Source organism: Micromys minutus (assembly GCF_963924665.1).
Source record: "Micromys minutus genome assembly, chromosome: 7".
Classification (NCBI taxonomy): domain Eukaryota; kingdom Metazoa; phylum Chordata; class Mammalia; order Rodentia; family Muridae; genus Micromys; species Micromys minutus.
In genome coordinates, this window is record NC_137976.1 from 72,780,237 (window position 1) to 72,798,374 (window position 18,138).

At 43.6% G+C, this 18,138-nt stretch overlaps 1 protein-coding gene across 1 annotated transcript in view; it reads right to left on the reverse strand.

Annotated features, from left to right (window-relative positions):
• PI4KA (phosphatidylinositol 4-kinase alpha) overlaps positions 1-18,138 on the reverse strand; it is a gene marked incomplete at its 5' end in the record, with an annotated part of 118,694 nt that overhangs the window by 23,601 nt on the left and 76,955 nt on the right. The window contains 11 exons of the mRNA XM_080918640.1: positions 1,266-1,393; positions 1,613-1,769; positions 3,118-3,210; positions 5,617-5,736; positions 11,724-11,813; positions 12,872-12,955; positions 13,158-13,239; positions 13,803-13,927; positions 14,005-14,075; positions 16,459-16,541; positions 17,895-18,028. Coding sequence (XP_080774766.1) covers positions 1,266-1,393; positions 1,613-1,769; positions 3,118-3,210; positions 5,617-5,736; positions 11,724-11,813; positions 12,872-12,955; positions 13,158-13,239; positions 13,803-13,927; positions 14,005-14,075; positions 16,459-16,541; positions 17,895-18,028 — 1,167 coding nt within the window. The remainder of the gene's footprint in view (positions 1-1,265; positions 1,394-1,612; positions 1,770-3,117; positions 3,211-5,616; positions 5,737-11,723; positions 11,814-12,871; positions 12,956-13,157; positions 13,240-13,802; positions 13,928-14,004; positions 14,076-16,458; positions 16,542-17,894; positions 18,029-18,138) is intronic.

Sequence of the window (18,138 nt, forward strand, 5' to 3'; positions counted from 1 at the left end):
GTAGTAGTTTATAAGAATAACAGTTACATTCTCAGGACCCACAGCCTAGGGCTGCTCCACCATCCCTGCCACTATGGCACCTGGAACCCAAGATGTCAAGCATGAGGGTTGACAACAGTGGTCATAACCCCTGCTCTACCCTGTGAAGCTGAATCAGTTCTAATTCTCTGTGGTTAGGCTCTGTATGCGGTTGTGGCTCTACAGAATAGTATAAAGGACAAGCCTGACACAGCAGGGAAGAGAAAACAAAGTAGGTACATTAAAAGTAATGTAATGGGGGGGGGGCGCTGGAGAGATGGCTCAGTGGTTAAGAGCACTGACTGCTCTTCCAGAGGTCCTGAGTTCAAATCCCAGCAACCACATGGTGGCTCACAATCATCTGTAATGAGATCTGATGCCCTCTTCTGGTATGTCTGAAGACAGCTACAGTGTGCTTATGTATAATGAATAAATAAATCTAAAAAAGGTAATGCATGGGTGTGGGGCTGGAGAGATGTTCACAGGTTAGTATCACTGGTTGCTATTGGAGGAGGTCCTGGGTTCTAGTCCACACACCCATATGTTAGTCCCCAGCCATCTCTAACTTCAATTCCAGGGGATTTGGTGCCATCTTCTGACCTCCTTACATACCAGACATACATGAGGTACACAGACATGTGCAGACAAAATAACTATAGGTATAAAACAAACAAAAATACTGCATAAAAATTTCCTTTAGACTACTGTATATAAGATGTGTATGATATATACATGAATATGTCTTACACATGGGACTTGTTTCCCATAAAATGTATTTCATTATGTACATGCAAATATTCCATAATCTCAAGAAAAAAATATCCAAAATCTGAAACAGCTTCCATACTAGTCATCTCAAATCAGTGAGACTCAAGATTTTGCCTAGAGGCTTCATGAAAAAAATGAAACTAGAAACACAGACCTAGGGTAAAATGGCTGATTCCACAATTAGCAAGTCTAGAAAGCAATTGCCCCCGTCAGCTCTGACATCAGTGGGTTTGTAACCGGCAGCCCTCCAGCCTCACACAGACACTGGTCTCCATTCCGAGGCTTCCACTTACAGTCTGGACCAGCAACTCCAACACCATCGTACCTTTTGCCACAAACAGCGCTCTTTCTGGAGACCACAACTTATGAGAGCGATCGTGTCCAGGGTCACTGTACTCACTGGTGGCAGAGCCAGGGCAGCTTCTCTCCTATGCAATCCTACCCACCCACAGCTAAGCTAAGCTGGGTCAGTGTCCTACCGGCACTTCCACTCCGTTCTTGCCAGCCAGCAGCCACTCCCAGCAGGCCAGTGCGGTCTCCATGCCATGCTCATTGAACATTCGGAGCGGACCCCAACACAGATGATGGAGGAGCTGTGGGTCACAATCTGGAACCAAACACAAGTCAGTCAAAGGCTCCTGAGTAGGCTGTAATGAGAACCAGCACTGTCCAGGGCCAATAATGCCTTTTATTTACAGCTGGCTCATCAGAGATCTCTACTCGCAGACTGACTGCTCCTTTGGCAGAATTCCAGGTCACCAAGGATTTCTAAGGAAATATTCACTTAGAAATGAACACAGAACTCCAGGAGCCTTGTGTGTGTTACCTTTGCTGCTAATGAGCATTGCCGTCAATTTGAACATGGCTTGTGTATAGTGCTGAGGATGACTGTGGTCCAAAGCTGTACTCAGATCCTGGACCATCATTTTGTTCAGGTCGGACATGTGGCCGGTGGCACCTGAGAACCGAATCATCCCATGCACCTGTGAAGAAGTGCACTTGTTATACTTGTGAACAGCTGAGCAGTGAGCCTGGCCACCAGCTGACCCAGCTCACAGCAGCTGACCCAGCTCACAACAGCTGACCCAGCTCACAACAGCTGACCCAGCTCACAACAGCTGACCCAGCTCACAACAGCTGACCCAGCTCACAACAGCTGACCCAGCTCACAACAGCTGACCCAGCTCACAACAGCTGACCCAGCTCACAACAGCTGACCCAGCTCACACTCACAGCAGCTGACCCAGCTCACAACAGCTGACCCAGCTCACACTCACAGCAGCTGACCCAGCTCACAACAGCTGACCCAGCTCACACTCACAGCAGCTGACCCAGCTCACAGCAGCTGACCCACTCATTTCAATGACGCGTCACTGAACATCTCTCCAGGAAGTATGTGTCGGCATTTTTACCAACTCTGATCCCTGAAGGAGACATTCTCATCAGTGTCCACAGAGCTAAGCCAGGACAAGGCTTACAAACATGAGCTAAATATACTTCCTTCAGAGTCAAGTAATGACTCGTACACCAAAACCAGCTTCACTATCTTTTTATGTATAATTTTTCCCAGAAAATGTTCCTTTGTTATTCATATACTTGGCTATACAGGAGATATGACTCTTTCCAAAAATAAACCCAAGCCCCAAAGGCAGACTTTCTGCTTCCACAGCATCATTCAAATGACAGAACAGGCTTCTCCGCAGTTCTTGGCATGTAGTTAGTCCATGCTGAGTACAAGACTCACAGAAGAGGAGCATCCGTTGGATTGAGCAAGAAGCAGCGAGCCTACCCTCAGACTACTCTGATACTGCATGAGATGCCCGTCTCCTAGTGTCAACTAGACTTGAATTTGTAGAAGAGAAACTGAAATCAGACAGGTGAGTGATTTGGTTAGCCTGGAATAAATTCTGTGAGTGGAAGCCCTCTGTGTGGAGCCAGCAGACATGGTTCCTGAGTCTACTTCTGACAAGTGATTTAACCTCAGGAGCCTGTGCTTCTTTACCTGTAAGACTAGACTATGTATCTAATACATATATTTCAGCAAGTGTACAGGAGAATGCATGACATTCCACAGGTTTGCTACCACATAGCAAAATGCCCTGGCATGCCTGAGTGTGCCCAATGATATCACTTTCTTGCAGAAGTGTCAAGTAGCTGTCATAAATGCCCTGGAATGTGCTGCTGAGTGCTAGCACCCAGGTTCCTCAAGTCAACTGAAAATAGTAAATTCCACATCACCCAGATTCCCCCATTCACATTCCACTATGAAAGAGCTAAATAGCATGAAGTCAAGATGCTCAGAACAGCTCTGCCTAAGGGTAAGAGAAGTACCTCGCCAGCATAGCGGTTTCGCAAATTCAAGGATGCCATGAAGTTGGAGTAGTCTTTCTTCACACAGGCTGGGCGCTCAGTTAGCTGAGTTGCCTAGAGACAGGTACAGAGAGCTGCTTTAGATGCTGAAACACATTTTTTTTTATGTTTAACCAAAGCCCTGGTAAGACATCAAGCTCTGATACAGACCACTCAACCTCCAGTGTGCCAAGCTAACATGACCACTAGACACTTGTGTGCCTCATGGAAAAAAAATAATTTATTTTTCCTGAGAAAGGATTTCTCTGTATAACCATGACTGTCTGGGAACTTGTTCTATAGACCAGGCTGGCCTCACACTCAGAGATCTGCTTGCCTCTGCCCTCCATGTGCTGGGATTAAAGGTGTGCGTCACTGCACATAAATAACTCTGGTCTTCATGTATGTGTACGAGAGATATCTCTTTCAAGAATGTAGAGTTGGGGACGATAGGACAAAGGCATCTTAGTCAGGATCTCAAGCACAACTAACAATCAAACACAGAACAAAAACCATCCTTTCCTACTTATCAAGAATCTACTCAACTGAACATAGTGCCCATGCCTTGAATCCTAGCACTTGGGAGCCACAGACAGGTGGATCTTTGAGTTTGAAGCCAGACTGACAAGCCAGGGTTTCATAATGAGATATTCTAAAACAAACCAAAATCAAAACAAACAAACAAACAAACAAAAAGCAAATAGTAAAACAACACAAGGGTCCTCTCCTTATTCATAAGATATAATTTTCTAGGACAAAGATGAAAATCCTTCTAGCAAAACAGACTCTTGTGAGCTAACTGGCTAGTACCTAGAAAGAACACTTGGTTTAACCCCTTGGTTTAACTTGGTTTAATCCTGAAAAAGGACACTAAGGTGAACAGGAGAAGGGGAAAGAAGCCCCAAACCCTGGGATCTGGTTGAAGCATTCGCTAGTAATAGAGGGAGGATTCCAGCAGTGTGCTAACAGCCTGAGGCCCTTCTTCCTTCCTGAAGTTTCTGGGCTTTTCCACAGCTTCCGGTTTGAGTTATCTATGATGAGTGGAAGCTGAGGTGTCTACAGCTGCCTCATTCTCCTCACCCAGTGAGAGAGAAGTCAGATTCCCTCAGCAGTCCTCTGAGATGGAAGGTGAGAATCATCAGAGTGCTAATGCCTGCTACAAGCTGTCCTGACACGTGGATATTCCTTCCTTTCTTCCTAGAGCCTCTCTTAACCCATACAAGTAAACATCTCTTTTAATACCTAGGGGCTACATAGTGAGACCCTGTCTCAAACTAAATCAAACCAAACCAACTTTAATACAATTTCTAAAGCTGCTTCAATTCCACTGTTAATCCAGAAATCCCTTTCAGCAGCAAAGCCATAAATCCTGGCTTGGCCTGAGCTGAGGACTCTAAAATCCTAGGGGACTTCTTCAGCCTTGAGAAAGGTGGCAGTGTAGAGCTGTGTCTCTGTCCCCTAATTGCTGACAAGAGTAGAAAGACTAGTGACAGCTAGCTGTGCATGGTCCAACAGGCCACATTTGCCACGGCCAATGTCTTCAGAGGAAGTTTAGCAACACCAAGGTACAAGCTCCATGGTGACAGCCACAGGCCTTCCCGGGGAAGACCTTCCCTTCCTTGTGGTGCCTTACCTCTGCCTCCACATAGCACATTCCACAGCCCACCTACAGTTCATTCAGAGGGGGAGCATAATACACATCTGGCAGTATTCTGGGCTCATACTGACTAAGTGTGTTTGTGTGTGTGTGTGTAGAATTGAAACAGCATATGCTGCAAGGCCAGCCTCATTAGCAGGTGCGACTGTCTGTCTCATCTTGACTTTTAAATTCCAGCCTAATTTAACTGTAAAACTACTGATTTTGAACCTAACTTAATCTTAAACAAGACAGATAAAGCTGGGGGGCTCATGTGAGTATTTGAGCATCTGCAGGAAACAGAATCATGCAGAAATCCAGTGATTGCTCCAGACCAGCGGTTCCCAGGTAGGTTGTGACCCTTTGGGGACTGCATATCAGATAGAAATTTACATTATAATCATAACAACAGCAAAGTCACAGTTATGAAGTAGCAACAAAATAACTTTATGGTTGGCGGTCACCACCACATTAGAACTGTATCAAAGGGTCTCAGCATGAGGAAGGCTGAACCCAGACAAACGTGACTATGATATGGTGCTGAGACTATGAAATCTGAGAAGCCAATTTCTCACTTCTCTATAGATACTAAAAAGTCACATTTCATCAATGTATCAAATTTTACCCTCAAAAAAATCTACATATTTCAAAATGATGCAGAAACGCCTGTTTGGATGGGCACTTCTTCTGGACCCTCACCAATCCCCATCTGTCAACAGATGCCCTATGTACCTCAGAAATGTCGGATATGGGAGCTGAGGGGTCTTCCATGAAAATCTACAGAGACTGAGTCTGTCCCTTATCACAGATTAGGGCTCACTGTTCCATAGGATATTTGCACATACCCCCAGAGTTGTGTTCTGCTTGTTGTAGCCAGCAAAGTGAAGGATGCTCTCAGTGGCCATGGCCAATCCTGTGTGCTGAGACAGTCCTGACACCCAGTTCTGATGCTTGTTCAGATATTCCTGAAATGGAAGAAAGCAAGATATGTCACTAACGAAAAGGAAAACTCTAGAAGCACAAGCAGCAGATCAGATACCAGGCTTCAGTGCAGTATCTGCCCTGACTGGCCAACCGTGGAACCATCAAGGAGTCAAGCCCTTTTCATTTATAAATGAGGAGAAGGCCCTGAGCGCTGAGTGGCTGTTACGCAGTTGGCAGACTATGTCATGACCCACAGAAGGACCACTCTTGACTGTGAATATGTCTGGCAAGTGTTCTGCCAGCTGCTGGAAAACAAGCTGCATAGCCTCAGGCCTGCTGTCAACATGCAGGCCAAACAGCAGATTTGTTTTTCTATGGCAGTACTTAGCTACTGAGGAATGTGTGGAATGGACACTGGGAACACAGAACAAGTATCTGAGCATGTCTGTTGGCTAGCAGGAGGGCACCAGTGATGCAGAATATTGATTACACCGTGACCCCCAAGATTCTGTTATTAACTTAAAAAAAGCCTGTTTCTAGGTGTGGTGACTCAGCCCTTACCACACCTTTATCCCTCTGGCAGGAATACAGACACAACTTTAGTCCCAATAATAAAAGAAGTTAGTTTTTAGAAGGAAGCACCCAAGCTTGAAAGTAATGTCCAGCTGAGTGGCAGACAACGTGATAAACCAAAGAAAGATCTGACAGAATGAGATATGACCAACTCTCAGGAGAAGATAGAAAAGAGGCAATTTAAGGGACCAGTGCAGAGAGAAGGGCGGGGTTTTATTAAGAGAAGGGTGTTTTATCAATTATAAAGAGACAGGAGCAAGCTAGACATAAATGAAGACAGAAGGAGCTAGAGAATGTGAAGGAGCCAGAAGATTAAAACAGATTGTCAAGTTAGTATGAGGCCAAGCAGAAAAATTCAGGAGAAACTCAGAGAAGCCAGATTGAGTCCGTCAGCTAGGAGAGGAGTTTGAGCAGAGTAGCTAAGTTGAATCAGCCAGCCAGAGATCAGAGAGAATAGGAGAGGTTGAGCTCATTCAGCAGTAAGTCTCAGAGGCTGAAAATATCCTAGGCCTGGATTAGATTGTACGGAGGCTAGAAGCTTCCAGGTCTAGGCCTAGGTTAGCAGACAGAGGCCGTAAGCATCAGAGACATTTAAATCAGGCAAATAAAAGTTATTTTTACACACCAGAGCAGAGCAAGAGGAAAAAGAAGACTTTTACTCTTAGAACAACATATTCTCATCACCACAGGACCAGGAGCAGGAGAAAGCACACAAACACACACAATATTGCCAATTGTTTTAGGAATTTCTGTAGCTGGGGAAATCCATCTATGATTAGACTCTACAATGATAGGGGTTGCTAAAGGTTAGAAACCAAATCAGATTTGCTACTAAGACTGGACCACTGTTGTGGCATTGAGGTGGGGGAAGGCCTGAAGAGGCTGAGGCTGGAGAGGCTGGGAGCAGCGAGAGCTGCATGAAGTCAGGTTCAGAAGGGGTGGTGCTGGGAAAGCAGAGGAACCAGGGACAGTGTGCTTGGCAGAAATGTTATGACCCAACGAATCTGCAAATTATTCTTTTCAACTATGAAGAACTGAGTTGGAATTTTGATGGGGATTGCATTGAATCTGTAGATGGCTTTTGGTAAGATGTCCATTTTTACTATGTTGATCCTTCCAATCCATGAGCATGGGAGATTTTTCCATCTTCTGAGATCTTCTCAATTTCTTTCTTCAGAGATTTGAAGTTCTTGTCATACAGATCTTTCACTTGCTTAGTTAGGGTCACACCAAGGTATTTCATATTATTTGTGACTATTGTGAAGGGTGTCTTTCCCCTAATTTCTTTCTCAGCCTGGTTATCCCTTGAGTAGAGGAAGGCTACTACTGATTTGTTTGAGTTAATTTTATATCCAGCCACTTTGCTGAAGTTATTTACACCTGTAGGAGTTCTCTGGTGGAATTTTTGGGATCACTTAAGTACACTATCATGTCATCTTCAAATAGTGATGTTTTGATTTTTTCCTTTCCGATTTTTATCCCTTTGACTTCCTTTTGCTGTCTAATTTCTCAGGACTTCCAGTACTATGTTGAATAGGGGGAGAGTGGGCAGCCTTGTCTAGTCCCTGATTTTAGTGGGATTGTTTCAAGTGTCTCACCTTTTAGTATGATGTTGACTACTGGTTTGTTGTATGTATATTGCTTTTATTATGTTTAGGTATGAGCCTTGAATTCCTGATCTTTCCAAGATTTAACATGAAGGGTTATTGAATTTTGTCAAACGCTTTCTCAGAATCTAATGAGATGATCATGTGATTTTTTCTTCCCCTTTGAGTTTATATAGTGAATTACATTGATGGATTTCTACAAATTCATTTGGAATAACAAAAATAACCTAGGATATCGAAAACTATTCTCGAAAATAAAAGAACTTCCAGGGTAATCACCATCCCTAACCTCAAGCTGTGATAAAAACCACATGGTATTGGTACAGAGACAGGCAGGTAGATTAATGGAACAGAATTAAAGACCCAGAAATGAACCTTCACACCTATGGTCACTTGACCTTTGACAAAGGAGCTAAAAACATTCAATGAAAAAAGAACAGCCTCTTCAACAAATGGTGTTGGCTCAACGGGAGGTCAGCATGCAGAAGAATAAAAATTGATCCTTTCTTATCAAATTGACAAAGCTCAAGTCTAAGTGGATCAAGAATCTCCACATAAAACCTGATACACTGAAAATAATAGAACAGAAAGTGGGGAAGAGCTTAGAACACATAGGCATAGGGGAAATTTTCCTGAACAGAACACCAGTGGCTTATGTTCTAAGATCAAGAATTAACAAATGGGACCTCATGAAACTGTGAATTTTCTGTAAGGCAAAGGACACTGTCAAGAGGACAAAATGGCAGCTAACAGATTGGGTATGGATCTTTACCAATCCTACATCTAATAGAAGGTTAATATCCAATATATACATAGAACTCAAAAAATTAAGACTCCAGAGAATCAAATAATCTTATTTAAAAAATGGGGTACAAAGCTAAACAAAGAATTCTCAACTGAGGAATACTGATTGGCTAAGAAGCACCTAAAGAAATGTTCAACATCCCTAGTCATCAGGGAAATGCAAATCAAAACAACCCTGAGATTACAACTCACACCAGTCAAAATGGTTAAGAACAAAAACTCAGGTGACAGCAGATGCTGGCGAGGATGTAGAGAAAGAGGAACACTCCTCCATTGTTGTTGGGATTGCAAGCTGGTACAATTACTCTGGAAATCAGTCTGGTGGTTCCTCAGAAAATTGGACATACCTGAGGACCCAGTTATTCCATTCCTGGGCTCCAAACATATAACATCCAAAAGATGCTCCAACATATAACAAGGAAACATGCTCCACCATGTTCATAGCAGCCTTATTTATAATAGCCAGAAGCTGGAAAGAACTGAGATGTTCTTCAACGGAGGAATGGATACAGAAAGTGTGGTACATTTACACAATGGAGTACTATTAGAGTACAAACAGAATACAATATAGAGTACAGTATAGAGTACAATAGAGTACTCAGCTATTAGAAACAATGACTTTATGAAATTCCTAGGCAAATGGATGGAACTAGAAGAAATCATCCTGAGTGAGGTAACGCAGTCACAAAAGAAAACACATGGTATGCACTCACTGATAATTGGATACTAGCCCCCCAAAGCTCTGAATACCCAAGAAAAAATCTATAGACTTTATGAAGCTCAAAAAGAAGGAAGGCCAGAATGTGGATGCCTCAGTCCTTCTTAGAAAGGAGAATAAAATACTCATGGGAGGAAATACAGGGACAAATAGAAGAGCAGGGATTGAAGAAAAGATCATTCAGAGGCTGCCTCACCTGGGGACCCACCCCATATGCAGTCACTATTGCTGATTCCAAGAAGTGCTTACTGCCAGAGTCATACAGATACAGTTGAGGATGCTTGCAGTTAACCATTGGACTGAACATGGGAACCCCAATGAAGGAGCTAGAGAAAGGACTGAAGAAACTGAAATGGTTTGCAGCCCCATGGGAAGAACAACAATATCAACCAACCAAACTCCCAGAGCTCCCAGGGACTAAAACACCAACCAATGAGCACACATGAAGAGACCCAATGGCTCCAGTTGCATATGCAGCAGAGGAAAGCACTGTCTGGCATTAATGGGAGAAGAGGCCTTTGGTCCATTGAAGGCGAGTTTTCCCAGTGTAGGGGAATGCTAAGGCACTGAGGTAAAGAGGGTGGTTGGGAGAGGGAGCACCTTCATGGAAGCAAGGGGAGGAGGGATGAGAGTAGGCGGGGAAGGGATAACATTTGAAATGCAAATGCAGAGAATATCTAATAAAAAATTTAATAATAAAAAAAGAAATGTTATGACCCTTTCAAGCCTTGTTATATTCTGTTTTCTTTTCTTTTTGGTTCTCAAGACAGGGCTTCTCTGTGGTAAACCAGGCTGTACTGGAACTTGCTTGGTAGACCAGGCTGGCCTTGAACTCATAGAGATCCATCAGCATCTGCCTCCCAAGTTCTGGGATCAAAGACATGCACCACCACCCCCAGCCTCTATTTTCTTCTTATGGCTGTTTGCCTTAAATAATGTTGAGGTAGACAAGCTCTACCTACTGATTCCATTTTGTTTCCTGAAACCTTTAGGCACTAAAGATTCCTATTTTCATTAGTAGCTATGGCTCTTTTCCTCTAATAGACATGAAACCAGATATTTCTAAAATATTAATGATTTTACAAAAAAATCTGAAGAATTCCAGTGGATAAATATTAACACTACACAGTGTCAAAGTGTGGCCTTTATAAGCAGGCGTGGCTTTGTCCTCTTCTGTGTATGAATCTGGGTCCAGATTGCTCTCTTCCAGCATTACTCAGTTCTTGCTGATCAACCTCTTTGCAGATGGTAATCCTAGGCACAAGCCAGGGATTCTTGCTCAGTGCACTTCAAACTGACTCTAAGTCTCTCAGAGCCAGCTGCTTTACCCTTCTTGGGCTTCACTACAAGGAATACTTTTTTAAAAATAGCTTTCCCTTGAGCCAGGTGTGGTATTACACACCTTTAATCCCACACCGAGGAGGCAGAGGCAGGTAGATCTCTATGACTGTACGGTCAGTCTGGTGATCTACATGGTGAGTTTCAGAATAGCCAGGGTACATAGAGAAACCCTGTCTTGGAAAACAAAAATAAATGAACAAGATCTGCTTCCATTTAAATGTTTTCCAGAGGTCACACAGGCTTCACTCAGCAGGCCTGCTCCCTATTAGTTCAGGTTCTTTCTTTCTTTCTTTCTTTCTTTCTTTCTTTCTTTCTTTCTTTCTTTCTTCTTAAAGATTTATTTATTTACTGATGTATGTGAGTACACCGTAGCTGTCTCAGACACACCAGAAGAGGGCATCAGATCCCATTAAAGATGGTCATGAGCCACCATCTGGTTGCTGGGATTTGAACTCAGGACCTCTGGAAGAACAGTCACTGCTCTTAACCATCGAGCCATCTCTCCAGCTCGTTCAGGTTCCTTCCATCTTTGATTCCTTCCAAGACAATTTTTGCTTCTATATTCTGTGGCACTTTTGTTTTCTTTGCAAGCCAGACCTTCAGTCTGAAGAAATGCAGATATATGTATATACCTATCCTAGGGAGAATGTCACTGAGACTCAACTCTTTGATTCACTGACCTTCATCAAGGCCCTGCACTAAGGTGCACATCATGCACCAAGCCTGGGTGGCCTGCGCCACTGTCCCTGTCCCCCATATTGCCCCAACTCACCTTGCAAGCAGCCACAATCTTCACACAGCCTTAACACTTTATATGGTGGTCAGGTCAGGCCCACTAACCTGACAAGTACGCTCATCCCGGAAGGTATGTTCCACAGATAATCCCTGAGCATGCACTTTTCTCAGGCTTTAGACTGTCCTTGGTCTCTGTTTATTCACACCAGAGTTTATGTTTTGACTATTTTTTGATATTTGGAGAAAGTACCTGTAGGTGGGACTTAGTGACCGTGGGTGCCCACTTCATGGCTTCCTGCAGGATCATTCCACAGCGTGCAGCAAAATCTTTGACAATGCTCTGGAAGTTGAACAACCTGAAGTCAGCATATCTAGGTTGCAATGACTGTCACAGGGTAAATTGTGTCTTCTCCAATGTCTTATGTTGAAGCCCTGATCCTCAGAAACTCAGAAGGAGACTGTACTTAGGGCTTTGAAAAAGTTGATTAAATTACAGGCCTAGCCTAATGCAGCTGGTATACCTATGCAAGGAAGAAATGTGATAGCATCAAGGACATCTCCTCAGAGAAAGACAACATCAGAACACAGTGCGTAGGATGCTGCATTCCAAGGAGAGTGATCTCAGAAGACTTCCCTGTTAACACTTTGTTCTTGGATGTTTTCTCCCCATCATTGTGAGAAAAGCAATGTCTTTATTCAAGACACCTAGTCTAAGGGAATGGATATGGATGCTGTATCAGTGACCATGAACTAACGCCAAAGCTACAGGGCACAGGGATTCTGTACACTGTGCTCTGTGGTTCTTGCAGATCCTACAACATAAACAGTCCATCTTACTACCACTGTGCAACGTGGTCTGAGTCACTGAATGGAAAGGCATGTTCTAGATGGGAAAAAAAGCCCTCACATCACTCTGTCCAGCTGGGGAGGCCTACGTTAGGGCAGGACCCTGCCCCAGGCTGGAAGAATGCTGGGCCAGTCCAGACTCAGTGGGGAAAGGAGCTATCAGAATATCTGCCTCATCTGGGCCACGTTACTTTTGAAGGGTATGGCAAACCAGAGTCCGTCATTCTATTCTACAGTAAAACAAGCTGGCATGCCTCAGAGGACTGAACTCTAAAAGTCATGCTTGGTCAATGCATATCTGAGGGGCTGATAGCTGACTCACAGCTACACGTGCTTTGGCAGCTAAAGCAGTACTACTGCAGAGTCAGGGACGCTTAGTGGGAAGCCACAGGCCTGGAACACAGACAGGCTCAGGAATTCAGGAGTTCCCCCTGAAGTGGGACAGTGCCAAGAGCCATCATACTAAATTCTGGGGACTCAGGACATAAGGTATGTTGAACACTTGTGACATTCCAGGGAAGCCCTCATTCTAGGGGACCAAGTGGGACTTACCTCCCGGGCTTCATATGTGTCTGGAACTGTGATCCGATAGGGGGCATCAGGAATGTCATAGTAAGGTTGGTCCTTGTGAATATCCTGGAAACAACAGACCTCTAAGCCCTCAAGGCTGCTTCTGTCAAGCATGTGACACAGTCAACAGTGTCATCAGGGAATGATTCGGGCACCCACTCCATTTACCACGTGGATATAAGCGAGGCTTAGGAGTATTACTGCAGTCAGTACAACACAGAGTGGGAAGCCCATGTGCTAGGTGGAGGTGCACCACTAGGACACTCACAGCACTTAGAGACAGTGACAGGGTCTGCAGGATGTCCAACATGGTCTTCAGCACAGTCCCGCTCCAAAGCAAGTGTGGAAACCTACAGCAAGAAGGGTTCTTAGGGCTGAGGAGAAGAACTTTCCAGGAACCTACCCAGTTGACCTCTGGGGCCTTACGCAGATTGTGCAGCTGCTTGAACCAGGCATACAGCCTCTGTGGTATTTTCAGGAAGCTGAAGGCAGGCTGTGTGTGTGCTAATTTGGCCTTTATACTTCAGAGGTGTCACCTTCTGAAGTGTCAGTACACTGTCATGCCTAAGCCTACTTTGTCTCTTAGCACAAGCAGTACGAAAATACAAGTGTGAGCTTTTATTCAGAGAAGCTCATAGGATCCTGGTTCTCCTGGGAGATTTCTCGATAGATCCTGGTTAGGAGATAGTGAGGTCATAACAGCAATAATAATACCAACGGCTCAGAATGAGAATGTTTCTAGGCTACAATGTAGGCTGTAACAAACTCACTGACATTCTTCAGGGAGCTGCATCACCCCTGAATTTTTGTTCTGACTTGTTATTTTCTGGGCTGATGACGTAATGGTGGCTTTCCCTGTTCCAAGCTATCGGCACTTATACAAAACAAAGCATTAGAGAGGACTCAAGCTTACTTATCCACCAGACCAGACAGGTATTTGTCAGCCACTCTCCTTATCCTCTTATGGATGTGGTTGAAGTTCACCAGCAGAAACTGGGCATGCCGCTCCAGCTCCTCCTCATTCTCCTTGGTCTTAGCCTAGAACAAAAAGACAGGTGCCATAGGGCTCTCCGTGTGTCTCCAGGAGGCACACACAGGCACTCAGGCAGGCTTACCTTTTCTGCCATCATGTTCAGGAAGGCATCAAACACTTTGTCAGCAACAGCGATGACACACTGCATCATGCCTGCAGTGAGAGGGAGACTCCAAGGGTTAGGACCGTCTAAGTTACCAGCAATCTCAGACGCACAGAACAGCAAATGCTCAGCTATGGAGACAGCACCCCAGACTCTGGCAATACTGCTACTGTTCAGATCGCTCTCACCATGACCACAGGGAACTCTCAAATCGGCTTCTGTGTTCTCCTGACCCGCCCTCAGGATCCACCCCTTCCCCCCCCTTACTTCCTGGTATATGTTGAGTACCTCTAATCTTAAAATTTAAAATCTGAAGTGCAAGTTGAGGATGCATCTCTGTGAGAGTATTTGCCTATAATGTATTATTAGGCTCTTGGTTTGATCCTAGTCACCATCATAAAAAAAAAAAAAAAGTAAAATCTGAAATGCTGCAAAATTGGAAACTTAAAAAATTCATTTTTTGTAAGATTATTTTATTTGTAAAAATAATTATGTGTATATGTCTCTGTGCGTTTATGTGCATGTGTATATATGAGTGGTAATAAAGGCCAGAAGGGGCTCTGGACTCCTTGGAGCTAGCTGTGTTACAGGGATTTGCCTGATGTGGGTGCTGGGATCTGAATACAGCAGTCCTCTTAGCTGCTGAGTCATCTCTCTAGGCCCCAAACTGAAAGTCATTTAAGTGCCGACATGACTTTCAAAACCTTTCCAATATCAGAGCCTGTCCTGGCAAAAGCCCACCTGTAATACTGTAATATTGATACTCATGTGGTAAAGGCAGGATCATAAGTTCAAGTCCAACCTGAGCTATAAAACCCTGTTCATAGAAAGAGGAATATATAAAAACAAAAACAAACCAGCCAGACTCATGGTACATGGCTTTAATTCCATTAAATTAAATTTAATTCAGCCTATCTACAGAGTGAATTCCAGGAGGGCCAGGACTACACAGAGAAACCCTGTCTTAAAAAAAACCAAAGGGGAAAAAAAAAAAAGAAAAAGAAAACCTAAACTAAGTAAGTGTACACAATGCACACACACACACACACACACACACACACACACACACACACACACACACATATGTACAGACAGACAGATATACAACACTCACATAAAGGAAAAATAAATTGAAAATCATATGAGCTATTTACACAGTACATACATTATACTGAGTAATCTAAGTAATACAAAATGACCTAGAGCATATCTGCAGATGTGTCTAAGGTTTCATGCAAATCCTCTGCCATTTTATAAAAGGGACAACTTCAAATGAAGTCTCCCTATTTTTGTTCTACATGATTTATACCTTTTATGATGTAAACTCATTTCAATTAAGCAAAGTTACAAAAAAATACTATTTATATTCAAATTATTCTAACTTGTTCACTAAGAGTTTGTTTAATTGGTTCCTTGATCCTCTTGACAACGGAAAGATGCTTCGGATCAATAAATGACAATCTGAGGGGCCTTGGCTCTTTTTAGCAGAAGACAGTATCAGAGACCAATGTCTGGATATTAACCTGCTTGAGCACAGACAGTAAACTCCTGTTTTGGGTCTTTGCAGGGTGACAAAATCAGAAGGCTGTGTGTGTTTTGTGTGATTGTCTGTATACCTGTGTGGGGTACACTTTGAATGTACACATGGAGACACAAGAGGAGGACAATGGGTATTTCTCTTCTACCACCATTTATCTGTTTCCATAAGGTTCTCTCACTAAATCCGAAGGCTGCCATTTTGGCTAGGATGGCTGGCCAGGGAGCTCGTGGGATCCAGCTGGCACACAGCCATCTTCAACTTTCCCATGAGTGCTGGGAATTTGAGCTTAGATCTTCACAGCAAGCACTCTTACCTACTGCAATATCTTCTCAGTCCTCTTTTTGCCTTTTTTGAACCTCTAATTAGCCAGGTTTGCCCCAAATTATCCTGCTTCAGCCTCCTAAGGAGCCTGGATCCCTACCCCGCCCCACTTGACAGATTATCCTGGTCTTCCCCTGAACTCCTTATGTAGCTGAGATGATCCTGAACTTCTGATCCTCCTGCCTCCACAACCAAATGCTTGGATATCAGTGAACACTAGTACAGCAGACACTGAACACAGGGCTTTAGGCCCACTAAGAAAGCACTCTACAAACTCAACTATAACCCAGGCTACCCTGGATTATTTAAAAAAAAAAAAAGTCTTGCCGGGGCTGGAAAGATGGCTCATCTGATGCCCTCTTCTGGTGTGTCTGAAGACAGCTACAGTGTACTTGCATATATTAAATAAGTAAATCTTTAAAAAAAAGGTTATATATTTTATGAAGATACTCCCAATGGAGTATGTAACATCATAAAGTATTTTCTCTATGTGAACAGAAAATAAGAAATATTCTTTGCTTTTTCCTACTCAAGTTCAATTTATCATGAAAGTACTACAATAATGAGCTTACCAGATTTGTCTTTCTGAATAGCTTTATCCTCAAAGTAGCAGAACATTACCTGGAAGCGGTCTGGATCTGTAGAGCGCAGGACCCTAACAAAAAGAGCAGTGTTGAACATATTTTACAAACGTACAGCTCTTCCCACCAGAGACCTGGACTGTTTTGAACTGGTTTGGCTTGCAGGACAGCATCTCTGCTGTTTATAGAAGCACACATTCATTTGGACTTTCTACGGGTGATCTACACCCTTTAGTAACACAGTCCTATCTCTTTCAATCCACTAACTACACCATTAGTGACATCGTGTTGTGACACAGAGGTTACATGAACTAAGGCTTTTTATTTGTTTGTTTCTTCTTTTCTGAGACAGGGTTTCTCTATGTAGTCCTGGCTGTCCTGGAACTCATTGTGTAGACCAGGCAGGCCTAGAACTCACAGTAATGGCTCAGTGGTTAAGAGCACTGGCTGCTCTTCCAGAGGTCCTGAGTTCAATTCCCAGCAACCATATGGTGGCTCACAACCATTTGTAATGGAATCCGATGCCCTCTTCTGGTTTGTCTGAAGACAGCTACAGTGTGTACACATATATTAAATAAATAAATAAGTCTTAAAAAAACGAAATAGGGCGGACTTAATAATATGGATTAATTAGCCCCCACACAAGCCTTTCAGGAGGTAGCCAAGTTTCTGTAAAGCAAAGCCAGGGTCTTAACATAAACAGATCTGTGCAGGCTCAGATGCTTTTAACTTCTCACACCATATTTTCAAAATTTTCTTAAAAACCAGGAACTGGGAATCGAAGCTCATCCTTGAATCAGAGCTCAGGGGTTGCTCCATGCTGGGATAAGGCTCTTGAGGATCTGCAGAAGCCCATGGTGCAGACACCCAAGCCCCACCCTGAGGGGACAGCTCTTCCAGCTGGCACGCTGCATTAACCACGGTTGTCATGCTTTGCTTTCCGTTTAGCTCATTCATTTGTTTGTTTGTTTTTTTAAAAGCAGTCTGGGATAGAATCCTGCATGTGAGACAAGCACTCTTCTGCTGGGCTACACACTTAGCTCTCTGGCCGCTTTTTCTTTGAGGGAAATAAAAGAGGAATGAGCTACATTAACATACTATATATAGGAGATGGCAATGGGATGATCATTTTCTTCACTTTAACCACCCTATCTATTGTGTGTGTGTGTGTGTACACGCACCCGCATTCACATATACATGAGTATGTATGTAGCTCTGGCTGTCCTGGAACTGACAGAATCCACCTGCCTCTGCCCACCGAGTGTGAGTGCTGGGATTAAAGGACTCCTCCCCTCCCCCTGCCACCAACAGTTGTTTGCTTTCTTAATGCTTATAGATCTTGAAAGGAGTTGATAAAGTCCCATATCTATCAAGACACAAAAGTTAGAAATTTGCTTCAATGTGTGTGGAGGTGAAGGCTTGAGTACCTCATGTATTCCAGCCGATACACAGACAAGAGATAGGTAGACATGGCAAAGTCCAGCTTGTTGATGAGGGCAGACACTTCAGGAGGAGGATCTAGCAAGTTAATGATGGTGCTTCGCAGTTCATTCAGTTCAGCCTGGAAGGAAAGAAACACTCACAGGTTCATGATGGTCCTTCCCAGAAGAAAGGAAGCCCGATGCAACAGATAAAGACATGGAAAGGCTTGTTCTAATTTTTTTCTGGACA